The sequence below is a fragment of the Salmo salar genome, chromosome ssa01 (assembly GCF_905237065.1).
Source record: "Salmo salar chromosome ssa01, Ssal_v3.1, whole genome shotgun sequence".
Lineage (NCBI taxonomy): Eukaryota > Metazoa > Chordata > Actinopteri > Salmoniformes > Salmonidae > Salmo > Salmo salar.
Genome location: NC_059442.1, coordinates 167,618,836 through 167,637,699, shown reverse-complemented (window position 1 = coordinate 167,637,699; position 18,864 = coordinate 167,618,836). Strand labels below are relative to the sequence as shown.

The 18,864-nt window shown below is 42.7% G+C and overlaps 1 protein-coding gene and 1 non-coding gene across 6 annotated transcripts in view; one reads left to right on the top strand and one right to left on the bottom strand.

Annotated features, from left to right (window-relative positions):
- The window catches only part of LOC106572051 (protein Shroom3), a 174,888-nt gene that overhangs the window by 69,771 nt on the left and 86,253 nt on the right, over positions 1-18,864 (bottom strand). For 4 of the 5 annotated variants that reach the window (XM_045693924.1, XM_014145854.2, XM_045693926.1 and 1 more), the window contains one exon: positions 4,592-4,732. In XM_045693924.1, the coding sequence (XP_045549880.1) occupies positions 4,592-4,732 (141 nt within the window). Of the gene's footprint in view, positions 1-4,591; positions 4,733-10,136; positions 10,682-18,864 lie in introns of those variants that run through there. The other variant, XM_014145873.2, reaches the window with a different exon arrangement.
- Positions 5,571-5,646, top strand: trnaa-agc (transfer RNA alanine (anticodon AGC)). Its single transcript has one exon. It is a non-coding gene; the product is annotated as a tRNA-Ala (tRNA).

Sequence of the window (18,864 nt, the reverse complement as noted above, 5' to 3'; positions counted from 1 at the left end):
AGAAACTGTTCTGTTGTGATGAGGAGAATAGAAACTGTTCTGTTGTGATGAGGAGAATAGAAACTGTTCTGTTGTGATGAGGATGGAGGAGAATAGAAACTGTTCTGTTGTGATGAGGATAGAAATTGTTCTGTTGTGATGAGGAGAATAGAAATTGATCTGTTGTGATGAGGTTAGAAATTGTTCTGTTGTGATGAGGATGGAGGAGAATGGAAACTGGATAGGAGCAGCAGTGAGGTGTTTTGTTTTGATGAGATACGAGATATGAAGATGCTAGGATGGATGTCATCTCTCTTCTCTACAGAGGAAAGCAGCTGGGATCCTAAGCTACGCTAACTCCAGTAGCAAAACACATCAGTGATATGGAGTCCTAAGCTACGCTAACTCCAGTAGTCAAACACATCAGTGATATGGAGTCCTAAGCTACGCTAAATCCAGTAGTCAAACACAGTAACGATATGGAGTCCTAAGCTACGCTAACTCCAGTAGTCAAACACAGTAATGATATGGAGTCCTAAGCTACGCTAAATCCAGTAGTCAAACACATCAGTGATATGGAGTCCTAAGCTACGCTAACTCCAGTAGTCAAACACATCAGTGATATGAAGTCCTAAGCTACGCTAAATCCAGTAGTCAAACACATCAGTGATATGGAGTCCTAAGCTACGCTAACTCCTGTAGTCAAACACATCAGTGATATGGAGTCCTAAGCTACGTTAACTCCAGTAGTCAAACACATCAGTGATATGAAGTCCTAAGCTACGCTAACTCCAGTAGTCAAACACAGTAACGATATGGAGTCCTAAGCTACGCTAACTCCAGTAGTCAAACACATCAGTGATATGGAGTCCTAAGCTACGCTAACTCCAGTAGTCAAACACATCAGTGATATGGAGTCCTAAGCTACGCTAACTCCAGTAGTAAAACACAGTAACGATATGGAGTCCTAAGCTACGCTAACTCCAGTAGTCAAACACAGTAATGATATGGAGTCCTAAGCTACGCTAACTCCAGTAGTCAAACACAGTAACGATATGGAGTCCTAAGCTACGCTAACTCCAGTAGTCAAACACATCAGTGATATGGAGTCCTAAGCTACGCTAACTCCAGTAGTCAAACACAGTAACGATATGGAGTCCTAAGCTACGCTAACTCCAGTAGTCAAACACATCAGTGATATGGAGTCCTAAGCTACGCTAAATCCAGTAGTCAAACACAGCAACGATATGGAGCCCTAAGCTACGGTAACTCCAGTAGTCAAACACATCAGTGATATGAAGTCCTAAGCTACGCTAATTCCAGTAGTCAAACACAGTAACGATATGGAGTCCTAAGCTACGCTAACTCCAGTAGTCAAACACAGTAACGATATGGAGTCCTAAGCTACGCTAACTCCAGTAGTCAAACACATCAGTGATATGGAGTCCTAAGCTACGCTAACTCCAGTAGTCAAACACATCAGTGATATGAAGTCCTAAGCTACACTAACTCCAGTAGTCAAACACAGCAACGATATGGAGTCCTAAGCTACGCTAACTCCAGTAGTCAAACACAGTAACGATATGGAGTCCTAAGCTACACTAACTCCAGTAGTCAAACACATCAGTGATATGGAGTCCTATCTACGCTAAATCCAGTAGTCAAACACATCAGTGATATGGAGTCCTAAGCTACGTTAACTCCAGTAGTCAAACACATCAGTGATATGGAGTCCTAAGCTACGCTAACTCCAGTAGTCAAACACAGTAACGATATGGAGTCCTAAGCTACGCTAACTCCAGTAGTCAAACACAGTAACGATATGGAGTCCTAAGCTACGCTAACTCCAGTAGTCAAACACAGTAATGATATGGAGTACTAAGCTACGCTAACTCCAGTAGTCAAACACAGTAATGATATGGAGTCCTAAGCTACGCTAACTCCAGTAGTCAAACACAGTAACGATATGGAGTCCTAAGCTACGCTAACTCTTGTAGTCAAACACAGCAACGATATGGTGCCACCAGCCTTCACACACACAATGACTATCAAAACACTTATTTCTTTATAAGTTCAAGCCAGTGACTAAGGCTAACAGTTTTCCCAACCAGGATGCCACACAACCAGAGGACAGGAAACGTACACAGTGGCATTGTAAAATAGGGACCCTATAGCAGTCCTAAGGACACAACATTTTGCAGGAGGCAGACAGAGGTGTAACGGGTGGCACTGGTGACGGTGAAGGTTTACAATACAAAATTATAACTTTAAATGGTCAGTCTTCAAAAGCCCCAAAAAACCTATAAGCAGGGAAAACCTGTCTTTACCAACAAGACACAGGTGTGGTCTACCAGGCTGTGATACAGCCTCCCCTAATGATTACCAAAACCCAACTGACCAGAGCATACCCAAACAGGCACTTTAATACAATTGTCCACACCTATTCTGGCGTGCCGGCCAGGTACGTCTACGTTCACAGTGACAAGACGGAGCCTGAGAAGTTTCCAGGACTAAATGGAAAACAAATACAAAAATAAAATGATCATAATAACTTCTCCCTCGTAACATAATATCTTCTCCCTCGTGACATAATATCTTCTCCCTCGTGACATAATAACTTCTCCCTCGTGACATAATAACTTCTCCCTCGTGACATAATATCTTCTCCCTCGTGACATAATAACTTCTCCCTCATGTTGCGAACGCTGATGTGCACTATAAACATCAGAAGAGGAAAATGAAAATGTAACAATGTAGCCTGTATCAAACATGAATCAGAAAAACGGCAAGGGCACGGAATGGTCAAACGCTAGCAATCATAGTAGAATTATACGAAATATGGATTTAACAAATATCCTTTTTAACTTGTGAAAGCACCAGCAAACATTTTCAATGTGGAAAACAAAGCGCTCTCAACTGGCGAGAGTTTGGAAAGCGCACAAGAGGAGAGACGCTCCAGTGGAGAGAGTCAGTCTTTAGTTCCTGAGTAAATTCCCCTCCGTTTCATGCTCCCGTGCGGCGCGAGACACGCGGAGGAGGAAGTGGGCATAATAATGGTGCATCCCTAAGATCAGATCTTCCTTTCCTGTGTCCCAAAATAGCACCCTATTTCTTGTAAAGTGCACTACTTTTAAACAGGGCCTATGTGGGCTCTGTTTAAAGTAATGCACTATATAGGGAACAGGGTGAAATTTGGGACAAATCACCTTCTCTTCCTGAAGCAGACAGGAAACGGTGACAGGGCCGAGAGCTATAAATATCTGACCTTTTGACCTTTTTACCTCCCTCTTTCTCTCATTTTTTTCTCTCTAAATCTCTTGGTTTGTCTAGATATCTCACTCTCCCCATCTCCCTCTCTCTCTCTTTCCCCATCTCTCTCTCTCTTTCCCAATCTCTCTCTCTCCCCATATACAGTGTCTTCTGAAAGTATTTAGACCCCCTTGACTTTTTCAACATTTTGTTAGGTTACAGCCTTATTCTAAAAGGGATTAAATAAATAAATATCCTCAGCAGTCTACACACAATACCCCATAATGACAAATCAAAAACAGGTTTAAATGTTATTTTAATTTAATTTAAGCTGTCATCAAGGCAGAGGGTGGCTACTTTGAAGAATCTCAAATATAAAATATATTTTGATTTGTTTAACACTTTTTTGGTTACTACATGATTCCATATGTGTTATTTCATAGTTTTGATGTCTTCACTATTATTCTACAATGTAGAAAATAGTACAAATAAAAGAAAACCCTTGAATGAGGGTTCAAGCTTTTGATTGGTAACTGTGTAGATATATACACTACCGTCAAATGTTTGGGTCACTTAGAAATATCCTTGTTTTTAAAAGAAAAGCAAATTTTTTTGTCCATTAAAATAACATCAAATTGATGAGAAATTCAGTGTAGACATTGTTAATGTTGTAAATGACTATTGTAGCTGGAAATTGATGATTTTGAACGGAATATCTACATAAGCGTACAGAGGCCCATTATCAGCAACCATCACTCCTGTGTTCCAATGGCACATTGTGTTAGCTAATCCAAGTTTATAATTTTAAAAGGCTAATTGATCATTAGAAAACACTTTTGCAATTATGTTAGCACAGCTGAAAACTGCCGTGCTGATTAAAGAAGCAATAAAACTGGCCTTTTTTAGACTAGTTGAGTATCTGGAGCATCAGCATTTGTGGGTTCGATTACAGGCTCAAAATGTCCAGAAACAAAGAACTTTCTTCTGAAACTCGGCAGTCTATTCTTGTTCTGAGAAATGAAGGCTATTCCATGCGAGAAATTGCCAAGAAGGAGTGCAAGACTAACTACCAATTGGATATCACAAAATTGGGGAGAAAAAGGGGTAAAAGTACAAAAAACTAAACAAAACAAAAAAACAACAAATTCTGGATGGTAAAGCGTTTGTGTAAACTTAAACGACTAAAACCAGATATAAAGTATGTAGAAAAGATAATGTAGCTATATATAAAAAAATAAAAAATAAGATCATCTTTGAGAACTAACAATCACCAAAATAAAAACTAGACAGTCAAGGAGAATCTAAAGTACTATCTGTGACCAGGAAACTGGCCCATAGAGGCAGAGACTGGACCAGGACTGACCTGTTCTTGATACGGAGTTTGACCCCTCCAGAACATCCTCCACGGGTCTCCTTGGGGGGGGCGAGGTGGTCCAAGGGAGGGGCGATGGAAGGTAGTGTCAGAGGGGTGGGTTCGTCACAGCAGGGGCCTGGGAAGGACTCCCTATAGAGGAGAAACGGGGACAGAACAAGTCAGCAGGGGCCTGGGAAGGACTCCCTATAGAGGAGAAACAGGGACAGAACAGACAGCAGGGGCCTGGGAAGGACTCCCTATAGAGGAGAAACAGGGACAGAACAGACAGCAGGGGCCTGGGAAGGACTCCCTATAGAGGAGAAACAGGGACAGAACAGACAGCAGGGGCCTGGGAAGGACTCCCTATAGAGGAGAAACGGGGACAGAACAGACAGCAGGGGCCTGGGAAGGACTCCCTATAGAGGAGAAACAGGGACAGAACAGACAGCAGGGGCCTGGGAAGGACTCCCTATAGAGGAGAAACAGGGACAGAACAGACAGCAGGGGCCTGGGAAGGACTCCCTATAGAGGAGAAACAGGGACAGAACAGACAGCAGGGGCCTGGGAAGGACTCCCTATAGAGGAGAAACAGGGACAGAACAGACAGCAGGGGCCTGGGAAGGACTCCCTATAGAGGAGAAACAGGGACAGAACAGACAGCAGGGGCCTGGGAAGGACTCCCTATAGAGGAGAAACAGGGACAGAACAGACAGCAGGGGCCTGGGAAGGACTCCCTATAGAGGAGAAACAGGGACAGAACAGACAGCAGGGGCCTGGGAAGGACTCCCTATAGAGGAGAAACAGGGACAGAACAGACAGCAGGGGCCTGGGAAGGACTCCCTATAGAGGAGAAACAGGGACAGAACAGACAGCAGGGAGCGTGGCTCTTGTCATGGCGAGAAAGCAACGAGAAGACAACTATTTACTATGTGGTTTACCATTTCCACACATTTTCCCACACCACACTAACCAAGAGTCAACAGCTAGTGGTCCCGTGTGGCTCAGTTGGTAGAGCATGGTGTTAGCAATGCCAGGGTTGTGGGTTCGATTCCCACGGGGGACCAGTACGGGGGGGGGGGAAATGAATGAAATGTATGCATTCACTACTGTAAGTCGCTCTGGATAAGAGTGTCTACTAAAATGTAAATGTAGTACATTTTGCAAACAGAGTGAAGTGGTTTTGACAGTTGGTTTGTGATGTCTGTAGAGACCTGAGCACCTTCCTACTTAAACAACCTCTGGTGGCTAGGCTATAATGTGGGATCTAGTAGTTGGCAACGTGCCAAGCCAGACCCTCGACATGCTGTAGGAGTATCATACCAGAAAGCACGAGCTGATCCATTTTTAGGTTTCGTCACCTGACTGGCAAAAGGCCACTGCTCCTTTTCCTGTTTATTGGACAGTGGTAATGAAAAGAACAGTAAGAAGTGTTGGAAGAGCTCCGAATCAAACCAATTCTCTCCTGGTCTGAAAGGCAGCGGCAGTAACCCACTAGACCAGCCCAGGTCATCGGTTTCTGTAAAACGCCCTGACCTTAGAGTTCCTTTTTATGTGTTGGGCATTCTATGTTCCCTATCTATATTTTGTATTTCTTTGGTTTTGGCCTGGTATGGTTCTAAATCAGGGACAGCTGTCTATCGTTGTCTCAGATTGGGAACCATACTTAGGTAGCCCTTTTTCCACCTGTCTGGGGTGGGAAGTTGTTTTTGCATTGCTGTGAGTAGCCTGCGAAACTGTTCGTTAGTTGTGTTGCTTCTTGCTTTGGTTTTTGCTGGTTCACCGTTTATATTCAAATATGATGAACCCAACCCACGCTGCTCCTTGGTCTCATTCCAACAACGGACGTTACAATATGTGAAATAACACCTTCTGTTTTTTTTTTATACGGCTATGAAGGCTCTTGATCGTTGCACCTTTGACTCAGATGGGACCTGTTTGAGGAACCACAAAACTCATGGGATTTCCTGGTTATTGGACAGATAAGGACTGGGAGTGCTGAGAAGAAAGAAAAAAATGTGTCGGTTGCTTCTTATTGCACAGATAAGGACTGGGAGTGCAAACAGTGTGGTGAGGAAGGATTTAGTTCTGGATATGACTCATAATCAGAGTCGTGCATAGATCTTTCAGGAGGCAGGTGCTCAACAAAAAAATACATACAACTGCTTCTGTAAAGAAAAAAAATAGATATCTATTTTTTAGCATAGGCGTATTTATTTCTGCAACGACACTCATCACAAACTGTAAGCAATCTAGTTAGAGTACCTTCTAAATACATTGACATCAGTAAAATAAGGAAGGCTATCAGCTCATCATTGATGTTGATTATTGATGTAAATCTGCTATTTAGCTAGCTGGATTTTTATTTTTTGTTGTTGCTGATTGTGATTTATCTTTAATGCTCTTAAATTCTTAAATAATAACTTCATAATTTAACTTGTAACTCATGATATATGGCTGGCTGGCTAGTGGCTTGTGTGGATTTTTTAGTATGGTGGTTAAGCTAGAGTCTAGTCTACCAGTGTTGCTGCTGCCGTAACAGACGTACAGAGTTCATGCTGGGTTGGTACATACTACATTGGTTCTCAATCTCTGTATTCATCTGTAGTGAGAAGGTCAACATTTTGTTGGGGTCATCCCTTAAATCATAAACTATGATTGAATTCTCCTCTGGCCTAGTGAAGCCTCTGTCTCCACAAAACATATACCGCTGCAGCATGGGTTGGAATCCGGTCCCCTGGGTTAGGGTTTGACCGGTGTAGGTCGTCGTTGTAAATAAGAAATTATTCTTAACTGACTTGCCTAGATAAATAAAGGTTAAATAAAGGTTAAAAAATACAAATGTCATCATTCTCTCCTAGATATTATTCTAATCCAATAAACCCCCCCTAAAAAGTTAATTCTCCTGTGATCAGGAAGCCACATCACGGCATTCCACCAAATTCTCCTGTGATCAGGAAGCCACATCACGGTATTCCACCCAAATTCTCCTGTGATCAGGAAGCCACATCACGGCATTCCACCCAAATTCTCCTGTGATCAGGAAGCCACATCACGGCATTCCACCAAATTCTCCTGTGATCAGGAAGCCACATCACGGCATTCCACCAAATTCTCCTGTGATCAGGAAGCCACATCACGGCATTCCACCAAATTCTCCTGTGATCAGGAAGCCACATCACGGCATTCCACCAAATTCTCCTGTGATCAGGAAGCCACATCACGGCATTCCACCCAAATTCTCCTGTGATCAGGAAGCCACATCACGGCATTCCACCCAAATTCTCCTCTAGCTTCATTGTCTTATAACAGCTACGTGATTCTAACGTAAAACTTCGACCTGAACTAGCACTGCAGACAGCTGTCGTACTAGTAGTGCACTATTCCTATACATAGTGCACTACTTTCAACCAGAGCCCTATAGGCCCTGTTCATAGTAGTGCAATATATAGGGAATAGGGTGTAATTTGGGACACAGAAATTATAAGCATTTTGCTGCATCTGCAATAACCTCTGCTAAATATGTGTATGCGACCTATAAAATAATATTTGACCTCTCCCTCCCCTCTCTCTAGAGCAGTACAGTAGTCAACTAGGCTAATGAGACGCATCCACTCCACATATTTCTTGTTAACAAACTATAGTTTTGGCAAGTCGGTTAGGACATGTACTTTGTGCATGACACAAGTAATTTATCCAACAATTGTTTACAGACAGATTATTTCACTTATAATTCACTGTATCACAATTCCAGTGGGTCAGAAGTTTACATACACTAAGTTGACTGGGCCTTTAAACAGCTTGGAAAATTACAGAAAATGATGTCATGGCTTTAGAAGCTTCTGATAGGCTAATTGACATCATTTGAGTCAATTGGAGGTGTACCTGTGGATGTATTTCAAGGCCTACCTTTAAACTCAGTGCCTCTTTGCTTGACATCATGTGAAAATCAAAAGAAATCAGCGAAGATCTCAGAAAAAAAATTGTAAACCTCCACAAGTCTGGTTCATCCTTGGGAGCAATTTCCAAACGCATGAAGGTACCACGTTCATCTGTACAAACAATAGTACGCAAGTATAAACACCATGGGACTACACAGCCGTCATACCGCTCAGGAAGGAGACGCGTTCTGTCTCCTAGAGATGAACGTACTTTGGTGCAAAAAGAGCAAATCAATCCCAGAACAACAGCAAAGGACCTTGTGAAGATGCTGGAGGAAATAGGTACAAAAGTATCTATAGCCACAGTAAAACGAGTCCTATATCGACAACCTGAAAGGCTGCTCAGCAAGGAAGAAGCCACTGCTCCAAAACCGCCATAAAAAAGCCAAACTACAGTTTGCAACTGCACATGGGGACAAAGATCGTACTTTCTGGGGAAATGTCCTCTGGTCTGATGAAACAAAAATAGAACTGTTCGGCCATAATGACCATTGTTATGTTGGAGGAAAAAGGGGGAGGCCTACAAACCTGACTCAGTTACACCAGCTCTGTCAGGAGGAATGGGTCAAAATTCACCCAACTTATTGTGGGAAGCTACCCAAAACGTTTGACCCAAGTTAAACAATTTAAAGGCAATGCTACCAAATACTAATTGAGTGTATGTAAACTTCTGACCCACTGGGAATGTGATAAAATAAATAAAAGCTGAAATAAATCATTCTGTACTATTATTCTGACATTTCACATTCTTAAAATAAAGTGGTGATCCTAACTGACCTAAAACAGGGAGTTTTTACTAGAATTAAATGTCATGAATTGTGAAAAACTGAGTTTGGCTAAGGTGTATGTAAACTTCCGACTTCAACTGTATATATATATATAGATATATACACACACTGAACGGCCCATAGGGTAGGAGCCTGTCTCTTGTTTCTGTAGTACAAGAACATCCCCTTGACAAGATGCTAGTAGCCAATATCCAACCAGATCACATATGACTCTCACACATACAGTACATTACATTATACAGTACATTATACAGTACATTATACAGTACATTACATCATCCAGATGAAACATGACAGCTTCCAGGGAATGCCTCTATTGCTTCTGCTTTCTGTCCCGCTGTATTTTGAAAGAGTGTTTCATCCTGAGGATCTGGGTAGTTCCCCAACGTTCAATATTCCAGCTACTGATCTCAGCCTAATACAATGAGTAGCTTTAACGGAATACACTGAATCCCGATTTGGAAGACATTATGTTAACTAAAATGTCCTTTCCTACAGAGAGAGCTCAGTTTACAGGCCTTATTACCAGACTGATTTTTATGTCATGAACACTAATACACTATCCCTCAAATGCTCACTGAGACCACAGTAGTAGTATTATTATTATTACATTTTTATTATTTAACCTTTATTTAACTAGGCAAGTCAGCTAAGAACAAATTCTTATTTACACTGAAAGATTTTTACCTTGTCAGCTCGGGAATTCGATCCAGCAACCTTTCAGTTACCGGGCCAACGCTCTAACCACTAGGCTACCTGCCACTCCGTAAAGTAAAGACATACGGTAAATACAGTATCATCAGCTTATGTCTAAATTGTAACACCTACCATCAATGAATATGCATGAAGCTGACCTGGATAGGACAGTAATCTAAAACCGGCCCCAAAGTCGCTGTGTAAAAACTGTGTTGCTTGGTATCCATCAATAGACTACTGCTCTCTCGTTCAGAAAACACACAAACGAAAGCCAGTAAACCCAACTGAACTAAATTCCTTAGACTGAAAGTGAAAGGCAGGGGAGAGGGTGTGTCACAACTCACTGTTCACACACCACTCCCTCATGATCACTGTTCACACCTCTCCCTCATCATCACTACTCACTGTTCACACCTCTCCCTCATCATCACTACTCACACCTCTCCCTCATCATCACTACTCACTGTTCACACCTCTCCCTTATCATCACTACTCACACCTCTCCCTCATCATCACTACTCACTGTTCACACCTCTCCCTCATCACCACTACTCACTGTTCACACCTCTCCCTCATCATCACTACTCACTGTTCACACCTCTCCCTCATCATCACTACTCACTGTTCACACCTCTCCCTCATCATCACTACTCACTGTTCACACCACTCCCTCATCATCACTACTCACACCTCTCCCTCATCATCACTACTCACTGTTCACACCTCTCCCTCATCATCACTACTCACTGTTCACACCTCTCCCTCATCACCACTACTCACTGTTCACACCTCTCCCTCATCATCACTACTCACTGTTCACACCTCTCCCTCATCATCACTACTCACTGTTCACACCTCTCCCTCATCACCACTACTCACTGTTCACACCTCTCCCTCATCACCACTACTCACTGTTCACACCTCTCCCTCATCATCACTACTCACTGTTCACACCTCTCCCTCATCACCACTACTCACTGTTCACACCTCTCCCTCATCATCACTACTCACTGTTCACACCTCTCCCTCATCATCACTACTCACTGTTCACACCTCTCCCTCATCACCACTACTCACTGTTCACACCTCTCCCTCATCATCACTACTCACTGTTCACACCTCTCCCTCATCATCACTACTCACTGTTCACACCTCTCCCTCATCATCACTACTCACTGTTCACACCTCTCCCTCATCATCACTACTCACTGTTCACACCTCTCCCTCATCACCACTACTCACTGTTCACACCTCTCCCTCATCATCACTACTCACACCTCTCCCTCATCATCACTACTCACACCTCTCCCTCATCACCACTACTCACTGTTCACACCTCTCCCTCATCACCACTACTCACTGTTCACACCTCTCCCTCATCACCACTACTCACACCTCTCCCTCATCATCACTACTCACTGTTCACACCTCTCCCTCATCACCACTACTCACTGTTCACACCTCTCCCTCATCATCACTACTCACTGTTCACACCTCTCCCTCATCATCACTACTCACACCTCTCCCTCATCATCACTACTCACTGTTCACACCTCTCCCTCATCATCACTACTCACTGCTCACACCTCTCCCTCATCATCACTACTCACTGTTCACACCTCTCCCTCATCACCACTACTCACTGTTCACACCTCTCCCTCATCATCACTACTCACTGTTCACACCTCTCCCTCATCATCACTACTCACTGTTCACACCTCTCCCTCATCACCACTACTCACTGTTCACACCTCTCCCTCATCACCACTACTCACTGTTCACACCTCTCCCTCATCATCACTACTCACTGTTCACACCTGTCCTCAGATGGATGGCTGCTATATAAACTAGACCAGCTCAGAACTTACAGACAATTAATGGGGAAACAAATTAAACATTTCCAGATTTTCCTGTTAAGTGACATTTTAGAGTATTTTGTTCCTTGAAAAGAAAGGTCAATGTTCTCTGAAGAAGAGTTGTGTTTGTTCAATCTCCCTGTGACTGTCTCTCATCATATTTACATATTTAACAAGTCTAATTAAAACCAGACAACAGGAGTTAAGGGGGATGGGGGGGGGGCCCTGCAGTGGGAGAGATGCGCCCCTCTAACCTTCTGTTCAAGTGTTCCCTTCACATTCCTCACATGCCAACCCGCCCTGACGACAGGACAACCTGGATGGTATCCATAATGACAGAGCAACCACGCGCCCCTATGGTCGGTCACGTCACCCCCCCCCCCACACATCAGACTGGTGGGGGTGACGGCCCTTTGTGGTACGGCTGCACAATTTGGACAAAATATCTAATTGCATTTTTTTTTAGGGGGGGGCAGATATTGCAATTATGAGTTGTGACACTTGGCTGAAAACTTGGTAATTCCATCAGACTGAGTTAAAACGAGCGTCTGGGTAGAAAACATCACTTCTAAAATAAGATCATATGAATGAATACATACTGTCAGGGTAGAAAACATCACCTGTAACTGAATACTAAACTAAATGAAACTAATATTGTCCAACATTGTTATAGGTTACATATGATAATAGATGGGAACATTACACCTACCTAATGATACATATTAATATTAACAAACATACTATTTTAATGTAATCATCAGAATATAGTGTGCTATATTAATTATGAATATACCTATTAATTACATTAATTAATTAATGAATCACATTATAAGTTACTATTTTCTATTTTACCATTATGAGTTCTTAAATAACCTAAGTGAATAATGTATTCAGGCAGCCATAGGCTGGAATAGGAAGCTGATGATTGTGTAATTATGTATTAGTAAGTAGGCTCAATCGTTATTACAATGGAAATGTTGAAGTCAAAGGGTCTTAAAAAAAACATGTAACAGTGTAGCCTACCGATTTGAAGGTGCAGCCCGTGTCCAAAACATTGAAGTCTGGTCCAGTCATTCAACGCGACATGTTTCATCTCCTCTCGTAATTTGTTATAGTGTTGGAATGACAACTTGGGAGAAATATGTGCGAGATGGAATCTTGCATCTCCTGTCCAGCTTGTTTATCATAATCTTGATGCCGTCTTTGCTGACTGTGTGAATATGAACCAGGTCTTTGCTGACTGTGTGAATAGGAACCAGGTCGTTGCTGACTGTGTGAATAGGAACCAGGTCTTTACTGACTGTGTGAATAGGAACCAGGTCGTTACTGACTGTGTGAATAGGAACCAGGTCGTTACTGACTGTGTGAATAGGAACCAGGTCGTTACTGACTGTGTGAATAGGAACCAGGTCTTTACTGACTGTGTGAATAGGAACCAGGTCGTTGCTGACTGTGTGAATAGGAACCAGGTCGTTGCTGACTGTGTGAATAGGAACCAGGTCTTTACTGACTGTGTGAATAGGAACCAGGTCGTTACTGACTGTGTGAATAGGAACCAGGTCTTTACTGACTGTGTGAATAGGAACCAGGTCTTTACTGACTGTGTGAATAGGAACCAGGTTTTTGCTGACTGTAAAAATAGGAACCAGGTCTTTGCTTACGTTTATTTAACGTTTAATTAACGTTTATTTATTTTATTTAACGTTTATTTAATGTTTATTTAACGTTTATTTGTTTTATTTAACGTTTATTTATTTTATTTAATGTTTATTTATTTTATTTAACGTTTATTTATTTTATTTAACATTTATTTATTTTATTTAACATTTATTTAACTAGGCAAGTCAGTTTAAAAACAAATTCTTTTTTAAAATTACGGCCTATGTGATAGACGATAGGTGATAGCGTCTGTGGGTTTTTCATATGGCGTTACACTTGAAAACGCATTGACAATCAACACCTGTTTAACGTAGGTGGCTGAATGCAATCGTCGTAAAGTAGGGGGAGTTTATTCTTCAAATGATTTAATAAATGTGTTGTTTTGCCTCTTGTTGTTACCACAACTCTGAGGCACCTTTTTCACAACACTTGCATTTGGTTGATATCGGTTTGCCTGTAGCTGAAATACTTCCATACCACTGAAGATGTGCTGAAATACTGCCATACCACTGAAGATGTGCTGAAATACTGCCATACCACTGAAGATGTGCTGAAATACTGCCATACCACTGAAGATGTGCTGAAATACTGCCATACCACTGAATATACTGCCATACCACCGAAGATGTGCTGAAATACTGCCATGCCACCAAAGATGCGCTGAAATACTGCCGGACCACTGAAGATGTGCTGAAATACTGCCATACTACTGAAGATGTGCTGAAATACTGCCATACCACTGAAGATATATTGCCGTACCACTGAAGATGCGCTGAAATACTGCCATACCACCGAAGATGTGCTGAAATACTGCCATGCCACCAAAGATGCGCTGAAATACTGCCGTACCACTGAAGATATATTGCCATACCACCGAAGATGTGCTGAAATACTGCCATACCACCAAAGATGCGCTGAAATACTGCCATACCACTGAAGATATATTGCCGTACCACTGAAGATGCGCTGAAATACTGCCATACCACCGAAGATGTGCTGAAATACTGCCATGCGACCAAAGATGCGCTGAAATACTGCCGTACCACTGAAGATATATTGCCGTACCACTGAAGATGTGCTGAAATACTGCCATGCCACCGAAGACGCGCTGAAATACTGCCATGCCACCGAAGATGTACTGAAATACTGCCATACCACTGAAGATGTGCTGAAATACTGCCATACCACTGAAGATGTGCTGAAATACTGCCATACCACTGAAGATGCGCTTTTCTTTGGCACCAAATCAACGTTCTCGTTAGCACTAGCAGCACTTATATTTCCGACACATTCTGAGGTAAAGCCACAGTGTTACTGAACCTTATACTGTACTGTCTTTGGTAAAGCCCTTTCTCTCATCACCAGCATCTAACTGAGGTAAAGCCCTTAACTGAGGTAAAGCCAAAAAGATCATCAAGGACATCAACCACCCGAGCCACTGCCTGTTCATCCCGCTACCATCCAGAAGGCGAGGTGAGTACAGGTGCATCAAAGCTGGGACCGAGAGACTGAAAAACAGCTTCTATCTCAAGGCCACCAGACTGTTAAACAGCCATCACTAGGCATCCTCCACCCAGTAGCCTGCCCTGAACTTAGTCAATGTCACTAGCCGGCTAACACCCAGTTACTCAACCCTGCACCTTAGAGGCTGCTTCCCTGTGTACATAGACATGGAATCACTGGTCACTTTAATAATGGAACACTGGTCACTTTAATAATGGAACACTGGTCACTTTAATAATGGAACACTGGTCACTTTAATAATGGAACACTGGTCACTTTAATAATGGAACACTGGTCACTTTAATAATGGAATCACTGGTCACTTTAATAATGGAACACTGGTCACTTTAATAATGGAACACTGGTCACTTTAATAATGGAACACTGGTCACTTTAATAATGGAACACTGGTCACTTTAATAATGGATCACTGGTCACTTTAATAATGGAACACTGGTCACTTTAATAATGGAACACTGGTCACTTTAATAATGGAACACTGGTCACTTTAATAATGGAACACTGGTCACTTTAATAATGGAACACTGGTCACTTTAATAATGGAACACTGGTCACTTTAATAATGTTTACATACTGTTTTACTCATTTCATATGTATATCCTGTATTCTATTCTACTGTATTTTAGTCAGTGCCACTCCGACATCGCTCGTCCTAATATTTATAGATTTCTTAATTCCATTCTTTTACTTTGAGATTTGTGTGTATTGTTGTGAATTGTTAGACACTATTACGCTGTTGGAGCTGGGAACACATCCTTTTTGCTACACCCACCATAACATCTGCTAAATATGTTTATGACCAATAGAATTCGATTTCTGGTAGATGTTGTGTAAGACCCCGTTTCCGTCTGTTTGACCAGAAATCAAAGCCATTTGCTTATTCCTATTTTTTTTTTTTGGATGGAAAAGGGGTTTAACGTTTTTAAATATTACTTAATTTTGTCAAAACATTAAGACTCATTTGACACACATGCTAACATGCTCCTATAAACTTTACATGTTGTCCTTTAATGGGTCCTTTAACATGGAAATGCTCATGGGTCCTTTAACATGGAAATGCTCATGGGTCCTTTAACATGGAAATGCTCATGGGTCCTTTAACATGGAAATGCTCATGGGTCCTTTAACATGGAAATGCTCATGGGTCCTTTAACATGGCAATGCTCATGGGTCCTTTAACATGGAAATAGCTATAGAAATAGTATGTAGATTGATTCTTATAGAGTACATGTAGCATTGGCTAAATGAAGCAGGCAAACAAATGATGCCAGGTGTGTACCTGTTAATGACGTTTAAAGCAAATCTCCACACGCCCAGTTCGTTGACATATTCAATGACTTCTTATAATGAATTACAAAGGAATAGAGGCCAAACAAAGTGATGATGAATACAACACATCATCTAGTAGCATAGTTATGGAGCGCTGCTGAGAATAGAATATGTGACTCAACTAAAGTGATCAATTCTGTTTAACACACGCTTCAAACACAAACCAGTTTAACTTGTAACTGGAATGTAACTGGAATGTAAAAACAGAAATCAAAGAGAAAAGCCATTGCACTGAAATGCTTCTCCCAGACCTGGGTTCAAATAATATTTGAAATGATTTCAAATACACTTTGTCTTGATTGAACTTGCCTGTTGCAATGGTACCAATAGAAAATAAAACATTGTCCACCTGGCGGCTGGCACAGTGGCGCTTAAGTCAGGCGAAAGGAAACACTCAAAGTATTTGAAAGATTTCAAATAGTACTTGAACCCAGGCTGGTTCCTCCTCAGCAGGCTGAGAGCCAGAAAGGATCGGGATGGGGGATTAAATCAGCAAAACAGTCAAGATTTTTCATTACTCCTATAATACAATCAAATAGAACCGTGACATCACGCCAAGTTGCTGGGTAACTGTGACATCACGCCAAGTTGCTGGGTAACCGTGACATCACGCCAAGTTGCTGGGTAACCGTGACATCACGCCAAGTTGCTGGGTAACCGTGACATCACGCCAAGTTGCTGGGTAACCGTGACATCACGCCAAGTTGCTGGGTAACCGTGACATCACACCAGGTTGCTGGGTAACCGTGACATCAAGCCAAGTTGCTGGGTAACCGTGACATCACACCAGGTTGCTGGGTAACCGTGACATCAAGCCAAGTTGCTGGGTAACCGTGACATCAAGCCAAGTTGCTGGGTAACCGTGACATCACACCAAGTTGCTGGGTAACCGTGACATCAAGCCAAGTTGCTGGGTAACCGTGACGTCAAGCCAAGTTGCTGGGTAACCGTGACATCACACCAAGTTGCTGGGTAACCGTGACGTCAAGCCAAGTTGCTGGGAAACCGTGACATAAAGCCAAGTTGCTGGGTAACCGTGACATCAAGCCAAGTTGCTGGGTAACCGTGACATCACACCAAGTTGCTGGGTAACCGTGACATCACACCAAGTTGCTGGGTAACCGTGACATCAAGCCAAGTTGCTGGGTAACCGTGACATCAAGCCAAGTTGCTGGGTAACCGTGACATCAAGCCAAGTTGCTGGGTAACCGTGACATAAAGCCAAGTTGCTGGGTAACCATGACATCACGCCAAGTTGCTGGCGTAACCGTGGGGAGAGCAGGGCTAATCACACCCACATACTATAGTCCGGCCCAGTCCTCAATCACTTCTGGACTGAAGTATACAAAGTATTGGATGATACGTTTGAACGCTCACTTTCAAAATCCAAAATCCAAAACACATACTGCTGGGGAGAAACCCTCATGAGAGAGTGAGATTCCTTCAGCTGATGGAATGGAAAACAGCAGACAGTGAGAGTGAGAGAGTGAGAGTGAGATTCCTTCAGCTGATGGAATGGAAAACAGCAGACAGTGAGAGTGAGAGAGTGAGAGTGAGATTCCTTCAGCTGATGGAATGGAAAACAGCAGACAGTGAGAGTGAGAGAGTGAGAGAGTGAGATGAGATTCCTTCAGCTGATGGAATGGAAAACAGCAGACAGTGAGTGAGAGAGTGAGAGTGAGATTCCTTCAGCTAATGGAATGGAAAACAGCAGACAGTGAGAGTGAGAGAGTGAGAGTGAGATTCCTTCAGCTGATGGAATGGAAAACAGCAGACAGTGAGAGTGAGAGAGTGAGAGAGTGAGAGTGAGATTCCTTCAGCTGATGGAATGGAAAACAGCAGACAGTGAGAGTGAGAGAGTGAGAGTGAGATTCCTTCAGCTAATGGAATGGAAAACAGCAGACAGTGAAAATATAATTTTCCTTCAGCTGATGGAATGGAAAACAGCAGACAGTGAGATGCTGTATGACGACAGAGAGACAATAACTTATCAGAGATAAAAAACGAATAATGCACATTCCACATGACACTTCTCATAAATCCCAAAATAACTGATACCATTACAAAATGTCAGGTCTTTGCCTAAAGGATGGTAGTGATAACACCTGTTGGGTAAACCATAATGCAAAAACATTGGCTACACGACAAGTCCTGTTTTACCCTTCTCTCTCTCTCCCTCTCTTCTCCCTCCTCTCCCTCTCTTCTCCCTCTCCCTCTCTTCTCCCTCCTCTCCCTCTCCCTCTCCCTCTCTTCTCCCTCTCCCTCTCTTCTCCCTCTCCCTCTCTTCTCCCTCCTCTCCCTCTCCCTCTCTTCTCCCTCTCCCTCTCTTCTCCCTCCTCTCCCTCTCTTCTCCCTCTCTTCTCCCTCCTCTCCCTCTCCCTCTCTTCTCCCTCTCCCTCTCTTCTCCCCTCTCCTCTCTCCCTCTCCCTCCTCTCCCTCTCTTCTCCCCTCTCTCTCTCTCTCCCTCTCCCTCCTCTCCCTCTCTTCTCCCC